The sequence below is a fragment of the Apium graveolens genome, chromosome 3 (genome assembly GCF_009905375.1).
Source record: "Apium graveolens cultivar Ventura chromosome 3, ASM990537v1, whole genome shotgun sequence".
Classification (NCBI taxonomy): Eukaryota; Viridiplantae; Streptophyta; class Magnoliopsida; order Apiales; family Apiaceae; genus Apium; species Apium graveolens.
In genome coordinates, this window is record NC_133649.1 from 281,875,070 (window position 1) to 281,884,085 (window position 9,016).

Below are 9,016 nucleotides of genomic sequence, written 5' to 3' on the forward strand. Positions count from 1 at the left end.
TATGCGTCATATATCATATTTTCGGACCGAATATAATTAATTATGTCGAGATACCTAATAGTCCGCGTCAATTTACATCCTTAACTTTTATTGAGCTAATTTTTTTGTCATCAAATTCTCCAAATTGATGTCAAACTTAGCTTGCAGTTGATTTAAATGTTTTGAGCTTGGTGAACCCTTAGCCCCTTCATTTTTAAAAAGAAAAGAAGTGAGATATTATGGGCCTGTTTAACAAACACTTATAACTTAACTTATGACTTATAAATCCGTAACAGATTATTAACGAGTGTTTGTCGACTCAATTTATAAATCGAATTTACAATTAATAAGCTGATAAGTTGAATGTTGGTAATGACGTATTTTTTCTCAACTTATTTTGATTTTTCATTTTTTTATTAACTTTAATTTTAAAATATATATATATATATATATATCTAAATGTTAATATAACTTAAATTCAAGAACTAAGATAATTATATGTAGAAATTATTATTTTAATTTATTTAAGTAAAATAAATGATGACTTATAAGTAAAATTATCTAAACACTTATATAACTTATAAATATTTATCTATTTGTCACTTATTAATTTTAAGTTATAATTTTAAATTATAATTTTAAGATATAAGTTACTTATTTTAACATCTCCCTAACAGGCATTGCAAGCCTCCTAAGGAGAGCCTCATCTATGGTATTTCTTCGCATCTGTCTAAGGAGAGCCTCATCTCTATGTTATTTCTTCTCAGTATCTGTCCTTTCCATGCTTAAATTCTTTTGATCCTAAAATCGTGTATTATATTTTCGACTTAACTGAACATACTAGTATAGTAACCAGTACTAGTAAATTTGTGTTATTTTCGACATATCTGCAATTCTCCCTACCAGAGAAATTAGAAATGAGTGATCTGGCATGAGACTTTTTAACTTGTGCAGTTTGCCAGTAATCCAATATTATCGTTTACATTAAAGATAATCAAATCGGCATAGAGCTCAGCTCACCCTTTGGACAACGGATTATAAGTAAAATATACCATACATTGCAGTACATCTTAGCTCAAATCAACCTGGTAAACTTGCTAGCACAAACACGAGGCCCGTTTATTTGATATACATCAGATCAACACCAGTAATTATTATAATTTTGGACTTGGATGTTCTCCAGGTACAAAAACAATCAAATATGCATTGGTTTTAGCTAGAGTTTGGAAGTTGCGAGCCTTATCAGGTCCTTTCTCAGAATCTTCCCTGAAGGAGTCTTTGGAACAGATGCCACAAATGCCACTTTTCTTATTTTCTTATATGGAGCCACCTGTGTGAAATAGGTAAGTTTCATTACTGGATTAACACACATTTTCAGTAATTAGTGAAACGACTGGTTTATAATAACGCGTTGAAGCTAAACTGAGGGATGTTTTATGGTACCTGACGAGCTATGAAATCCATGACTCCACTCTGCGAAATATGACTTCCTGCTTTTCGTACAACATATGCCATTGGGAACTGCCCAGCATCTCTATCGGGGAATCTGAAATTTGTTAGGAATTAATTTAACTATTGCATCGTCTTGTATCATTTAACGAGCAAGAATTTTTTAAATTATTCATTCTGGTGAAATATCTTACGGAATGACAGCAGCATCAACGATTTCTGGGTGTGCTAATAATAGAGCTTCTAGCTCAGCAGGAGCGACCTAACATATTCAAGTTTATACTAGTTCAAGATATGTTTAAATTTCACTAAACACTTATATAATTTATAAATATTCATCTATTTGTCACTTATAAGTCACTTATTAATTTTAAGTTATAATTTTAAATTATAATGTATTGGATGGGGAGCGATGGAGCATACAATAATATGAACTTACCTGATAGCCCTTGTACTTGATAAGCTCTTTCAACCTGTCTACCACAAAAATGAAGCCGTCATCATCAATGTAGCAGAGGTCTCCGGTTCTTAACCAACCTTCCGAATCTAGAGTATCTGCAGTTGCTTCTGCATTACTGAAATAACCTGCAGCCAAATTACACACCAATTTAAGCTGTACCAAAATACCAAGATTGAATTTGCACTGCAGAACTTAAAATGTATGTAAACAAGCAAGATAGCCATTTCACCAGGTAAATGTATTGCATTTATTCAACTAAGACGAATACTCAATCTGGCAACTCGCATTTTTTTTTTAATTATCTAAATCTAAAAATTAGTACTCAGATCTTTATCAAAATCAGGAAAATTAATTTAAACATCAATTTCCAAGCTGACCAAACAATTACCTCAAGAATCGGTATTCTTTCTTTTCTGTTTGACCGGAAAGAGCTGAGTGGAGAAATCAGTTTTCATAATAGAGGATAAAGAAACTTATTCGGTGAAAAAGATTTGCAGAAACCTTTTTTTTCTGTTGTTAACCGTTTCTGTTGTTAACCGTGTGTGGATCAGTTTACATGCATCTTGACTTAGTGGCGGAATCAGGATTTCTAAACGGCCAGAATTATAAAAAAATATCAACGAAATCAGGATTTCTAAACGGCCGGAGTTATAAAAAAATATCTTCAATATTTTGAAATTAGTCTGGACTTAATATTTGTTTAACTAAAAATATTGATTTGAAAAAAAATTCAACTAAAAAGTTTTGCTCATCCAGAATTTCAACCTAGATTCGTTCCTTAATTCCGCCAATGCCCTCTGTTAATACTAAAAAGGGTCATAACCCCTACTTAAACCTCAATATTTAATTGAAATGGAAAGTGGATCTCAGTTGTTATGCCAAAGTCCCGGTCTCAACTTCACCTATTCTATGAGTTTGCACAACTACATGTACAAAAAAAACGATAACACTTATGCTGTCATGGATATTGTTGTTAAAAGCATATACAAAAGCACAAGACAAACAATTTTTAGCCTGGAGTACGTACATATGTTTTATTAATGAAGCCAAGTCAGTATTCAACCGAGTTTGGTCGCAAATTGTTTGTCACCTGACTCACCTCTCAATTATATTTTTAAAAGCAAATTAACAAAATAATAACCACTCAACTCTGCCCCTCGAAAAAATAATTGTATTTTTCAATTATATAAAACACGTCACTAGGGTCATATGTGTTGATATGACATCAACGCCGGTTAAAAACATTTCCGACCATTTTCATCTAAAGCCGTCGTGCTGTGAGACCGCCTATATTCAATCCGACCATTTATATAACTAGGATTTGGTAAAACCAAACCAATAATTGCTCATTTCACCCATTTTTCGGTCGGAACGGACTCTGTTTCTTGCTGCGTTGTGCATTACCGCTAGAGAATCTAACTAGTATTTAACTGAGCAAGTGCTTTGGATTCCTTACCAGATGCTTCTTTCTTTTCATAATCAAACATGTACAATTTAAAACGATAAGAAAATATAAACTCAAATACTTGTAAAATGTAATTGTACCTTTCATAATAGTAGGCCCTCTTAGCCAAAGCTCCCCGCTCCGATTAGCCGGCAAACACTCTCCGCTCTCCGGATTAACAATCCTCGCCTCCATGCTCGACGCCAACAACCCTGCCGATCCATACCTCCTACTCTCCTCCAACGAATACGTCGAAGAACCGATCCCCGCTGACTCAGTCAACCCATACCCCTGCAGTATCTTCATCATCGGAAACTTCTCCACAAACCCTTCCACCACCTCCTTACTCAACGGCGCTCCTCCGCTCAACACCGCCGTCAAACTACTCAAATCATACTCACTCTTTATCTCATCCGCACTGTTTATTAGTGCCACGACAATCGGTGGCACTAGAGGCAAGTGCGTCACCTTGTATTTCTCCACAGCCTTCAACATTTCATGCATGTCAAATTTTGGTAGTATTACTGCAGCTGTACCACATGCTAACAGCGTCGCTACGAACCAAGTGACGCCGTAGATGTGAAACATCGGGACAGTGCAAATAAATGTCTGGTTCCCTAACCCTAATTCACCTTCTGCTAATTTTAACAAGCTTGTCATTGTTTGAATTGCCGCGATAAAATTCCCGTGAGATGATACGACTCCTTTACTAGTCCCGGTAGTCCCCGAGGAGTACAAAAGTGACGCAGTGTCATTCTGCGTGACTCTCTCGTAAATTCGGTGTTGAATCGGTTCGGTTTTCATCATTGCGTCCAAATTACTAACGATTTTTGAGCGAGGGGGCGATATTTTTGTCGGACCGATTAGTACTATCGGGAGGTTCGAGTTTTCGAGTTTCGAGACAAGCTCGTCTGTAGCGAAGGCGAGTACAGGTTTCGAATCCGCGATTTGTTTGGTTATTTCGGATTTAGTGTTGAGTGGGTTACAAGTTGTGATAATAGCGCCTAGTGACATAATGGAGAGACAAATAACAGGGAAGTAAATGGAGTTTGGGGACAGTATAAGGATGACGTGACCCTTACGTATACCGAGATCGACGGAAAGTGAGGTGGAGATGGCTTCCACGGAGGTCCAGAAGTCGGAGAAAGATAGGTGCTGGCCGGTAGCAGCATCGATGAGTGCGGTGGTTCCGTGGTGGGGAAGGGAGGACATGAAGGTGGTGATGTTGATTGTTTCATTAATCGGAACTGAAATAGGGCTCCGTTTACTATAGAAAGTAGAGTTTGTTTCACAGTATCCACTGTCTGGATTAATGGTAAGCTTAGTTGCCATTTTTGCTATACTTTTCTTGCAAGTAAATTTAAGAAACTGTAGTTTCTCCAACCCTAAATATCATTATTTCATTGGCCTACATTTAAAATATGCCACAAACATTTTGTACCGTTTTGTTTGTCATGATATGAACTATGTAAATTATATTGTAAATTATATAAAGGTGACACCTGGCATGGGGCATCTACCACATCAAGAAAACAAGGACTTGTTGATAAATGGTGCTAGGATAAACATTGTTATCTTTTTGCTGTCTGTATTTTTCTGCATTTTAAATTTACAAAATCGACAAAAGTAATTAAATATAGTTTTTATCCTCTTCAATGTTCATTAATAAGAGAAATAGTTTTCAGGTAAAACACATTGTACAAATATTAAAAATACAAATTTTTAGTACTTATCTTAATTAATTTCATTCTAAATTTGGGTTCAATTTCTTACAAACTCGAATACACATAATTTTTTTTATTTAAATTAGCTTTTTAATTTCACATGAGTTCGATTTTCATTAACTACATAATTTGATGGTATTTATTTATTATACACTCCGCTCACTCCTTAGGTTAGGTTCAATTCTGTACAAGTAATAGTTCAATAAATTTAATATTTAATATTAATATTTTTAATTTCAATCGATATTTGTACGGATTATGAATTTTATTATTTGCTATAATACCATTTAATCTATACTATACTATAATAACCAGAATGAGGTATAATTTGTATTTTGGTTAATCCTCATTTTGGTTATCCCTTTGCATCACAACCGTCGGATTTTTTTCATCAAATAATCAGAGCCGTTAGATCCAAATACTAAAAAATACACTACACAAGGTCTCATGTTCGAATCCCGTCAACAACAAATATTTATATTATTATTTATAAGATACATATAAGTTTTCAAGTTCGAATCCCGTACATTTATATTATTATGTATAAAGATACATATAAGTTTTCGGGTTTGAATCTTACCAACAACAGATATTAACATTATTATTTATGAATAAGATCTCATCAATAATATATTATTTATACTATTTGAACTTAACTTCAAATTATAAACAATAAAATTATAATTATATAATCATTATTTAGTATATAATTATTTATATAAAATTTCAATAAATTATATAAAATAAAAAATATATGTGCATCGTTGTAAGCTACTCCCTCAGTCCCTTCCGATTGTTTACAGAGGAAGTGTCCGGCACGCATTTTAAGGTACATAAAAAGTATAGTTATGTAACTTATTTTTATAATTTTCTTTTTCTGAATAAAAGTTGAATGTTTTAATTTTTAATCTGAAAAACAAAATTGTAAAAAAAAATTGCAGAACTATATTTTATATGCACCTTAAAATGCGTGTCGAATACTCTCTAAAAACTTTTTATAAAAAATTGAAAGGGACGGACCGAGGAGTATTTTTAATACCCGGCGCCATTAACAGTTATCAACTACTACTATAATATAAAAAGACAGACGGCTGCTACGTTTACGAATTCAAGCAAGCAACTCAATCTTTTGGTATTTATACGTACAAATTTTGGGGCAGTTGTCCAGTTGCCGGACAAATTTATGCTGCAGGATAATTTTTTTTGGCAGATAGCTGATAGATCTGATGCATCCCCTTAATTTTAAGGAAAATGCAGCAACACTCAAATTTGATTTCAAAATAATTTTCAAATAATAAATAATATTCTCTAATTATTTATGATGCAATTAAAAAAATGAAAATCATGTAATAATATTAAAAGTATCACTTAAAATAGTTTATACTGCTACGTCACTGATACTAGTCAAATTTTAAATCAACATTTTATGTTTTTAATTTTTGCGAGAACAGTTTTATAATTCTACAATAATTTTAATGATGAATAATTATTAAAATATTATTTATTTAGGGGGAGAAGATCAGTTCTTGAAAAGATTACAATTGTTTATTTTAATTTAAGACTCATTAATTACAAATAGAAGTTGCTCTAGTTAGAGCTGCAAATATACATAACCAAGCCGAATCATATACAAACTGAGCCAAAGTTTAATATTTTTTGTAACGAGTCGAGTCGAGTTTAATAATTGATGGAAAAGTGATGTTTAAGGTCAGCTTGTTAATAAATGAGCGAGAGTTTGCTAAATAACAATCAAGCCGGGCCGATTAATTCGAATAGAGTCAAATTACGCAATAACAGTTCACATGTATTTTTTACTCGACCAACTTTAAAATATAATTTATAATTTTACAAGTTATATCGAGATCAAATAATAGTCTTTATCTCGTAATGATTTACATACTCACACTCCATACTTATTTCTTAAATTATATCATTTTATTTTTTCAAGTCTTGTTTTAATAAAATATCCTATTTACTTTAAATTATTGAGACAATCACAATTTTAGAAATTGTGCACTATTTTTTATAATGTCGATGTCGAAATTTTATTTTATTATGTCTTGATATTTTACTTCAACTTGGTTTTACGCAGTCAAGTATCAGATAGAAAATTTTAGGAAAAAAATTGAGAAATCAATACTTTTATCTTTAAATTTTGGTGATTTATCAAACTAAAAATGATAAATAAATAGACACTTAGAATCCTCCCTTAGGGTTTTATGTGGCACTTTTCATAATTAAGTCGAACTGAGATATTTCGAATAATCCATTTAAAGAATATTTTCCGACATATTGTTTAGACATGACTTGTGATAAATATATCAACATAAGGATATATTATATACTAGGTAATTGGTGTCAAATAAATAAAGGCAACAGCTTTAGGCACAGAACCCGAAAATTTTCAAACATCGCTTTTACGAGTCATAAACTGTCAAATATTTAAAAGTGTGTCATTCCTCCTTGTTTTACTCTCAAATATACTGAATATATTTAGTAAATATTTACATTCAATTTTTAGTGTCAAATATCATGTTGATAAACAAAAAATTGATTTTATTCCAAATTACCCATAAACCCTTATTTATCTGAATAAAATCATCTTTAAATCAAACTTAATTATTTCTTGGACCTTATAGTCATTATTTCATAAGAAATATTATGTTTGAATATTTATCAAGTCAAAACTTTTGTCTGACTCGTCGATAACGACGAACGAATATTTTGGCCGCTCTTGAACGCTGTTTTTAACATTCGAAATTTTTTAAAATATTTCTCTGATGTCTTTTAGACTTGAAACTTGAGATTTGTCCTTCGTATCTTTCCTTTTACCATGTAGATTAATTTCGTGAATTTTGAATAATTTTTTCGGGACCCCTAAAATCGATACGTAATTGATTTATCGGTCGCTTGAAATCATAGATGTACAATGAATTTCATGGTGAAATTTTGTCCATGATCTTCTGGGAATATTTCTAGGAGCTCGCCAAATTTTTCATAATTTTTGAACAATTTTTCAATATTTGTTAAAAACACATTTTGGTCGTTGGTAAGCGCACTGTTTCGTTTTTAATCTTTTGAAAAAAGATAAAAATACCCAAATTTTTTGAACCCATAAAATTTGAATCCTTGAAGGCCATGCATGAGTTGTCGACTTTATCCCTTGGTCATTTTTGCATTGAAAAAGTTTGTGCTTATTTTTTAGGCCAAAAAGTGCACAATTTTTTACTATAAAAGGCCTCCTTTGGTCACTCATTCGTTAAGCCTTCAAGATCAAATATTATGCCGGTGAAATACACCCAGATACGCTTTCTAATTCTAATCAGTAGCAAAAAAATTTCAAAATATTTCTTGGTTATAGCTTAATTCATTTCAAAGTTATACTCCTTTTAAACTTGTTTTTATTCACCATTCTTGCTCTTCAAACACACCATTCAGGCACACTAATTTGAGCATCCCCTGTACCTTATTTTGCTGCCTCGTTGTGTCCATTTTGAATCTTGAAAATTCAGTTCCTAAACCCCATATTCCGGCCATTTTTTGGGAACTTTTCCGGTGAATATTTGTTTTATGTTTTCAACTTCAATCCTAACTCGTATCTTTTGTAGTATACTCGATTATTTGAGGGACTTGATACTTTGTAAGGTCAAAAGTCATAAATTAGTTATTTACTTATTTTCTTATGTGTTCGTGCTTATACTTTGTAGATCGACCAATCTACACACTCGATTAACAAGTTTCATTTGCTTTGGTATAGAAACACACGTGTTCTTGAATTTATTCATGTAGTGTGTTTCAGAATCATTGTCGAAACTTAAGTGGTGAATGATATTTTAAATCTTCACTCTTATTATTTTCTATCTTCAAGAAATGAAGAAAGGCTACATAAACTATTCTTGATTTAGATCTAAACTTTTATATCTCATTTTAACCTTAAGTGGTTTAAACTTGATCTATAGG

At 32.1% G+C, this 9,016-nt stretch overlaps 1 protein-coding gene across 2 annotated transcripts; it reads right to left on the reverse strand.

Moving 5' to 3' along the window:
* Window positions 1–1,077: 1,077 nt before the first annotated feature.
* LOC141713474 (putative CoA ligase CCL5) lies at window positions 1,078–4,738 on the reverse strand. 2 transcript variants are annotated; one of them, XM_074516909.1, is made up of 5 exons: window positions 3,434–4,733; window positions 1,868–2,013; window positions 1,623–1,690; window positions 1,423–1,525; window positions 1,078–1,309 (listed from the first exon to the last, which is right to left on the reverse strand). In XM_074516909.1, the coding sequence occupies exons 1-5, from the start codon at window positions 4,662–4,664 to the stop codon at window positions 1,196–1,198; spliced, it is 1,662 nt and encodes a 553-aa protein (XP_074373010.1). In that variant the 5' UTR covers window positions 4,665–4,733; the 3' UTR covers window positions 1,078–1,195. The 2 variants fall into 2 exon arrangements, 1 of the variants encoding a protein (XP_074373010.1); XR_012571964.1 differs by lacking the exon at window positions 1,623–1,690 and having other exon boundaries at window positions 3,434–4,738.
* Window positions 4,739–9,016: the final 4,278 nt, after the last annotated feature.

What these genes read in the sequence shown, in the direction of transcription:
- LOC141713474 (XM_074516909.1), bottom strand. Translation starts at nt 4,664, where the DNA reads ATGGCAACTAAGCTTACCATTAATCCAGACAGTGGATACTGTGAAACA. An exon ending in AGGGCCTACTATTATGAAAG is followed by an intron (nt 2,014 to 3,433) that starts GTACAATTACAT and finishes ATTTGGCTGCAG; the next exon opens with GTTATTTCAGTAATGCAGAA. An exon ending in TCAAGTACAAGGGCTATCAG is followed by an intron (nt 1,691 to 1,867) that starts GTAAGTTCATAT and finishes TGAATATGTTAG; the next exon opens with GTCGCTCCTGCTGAGCTAGA.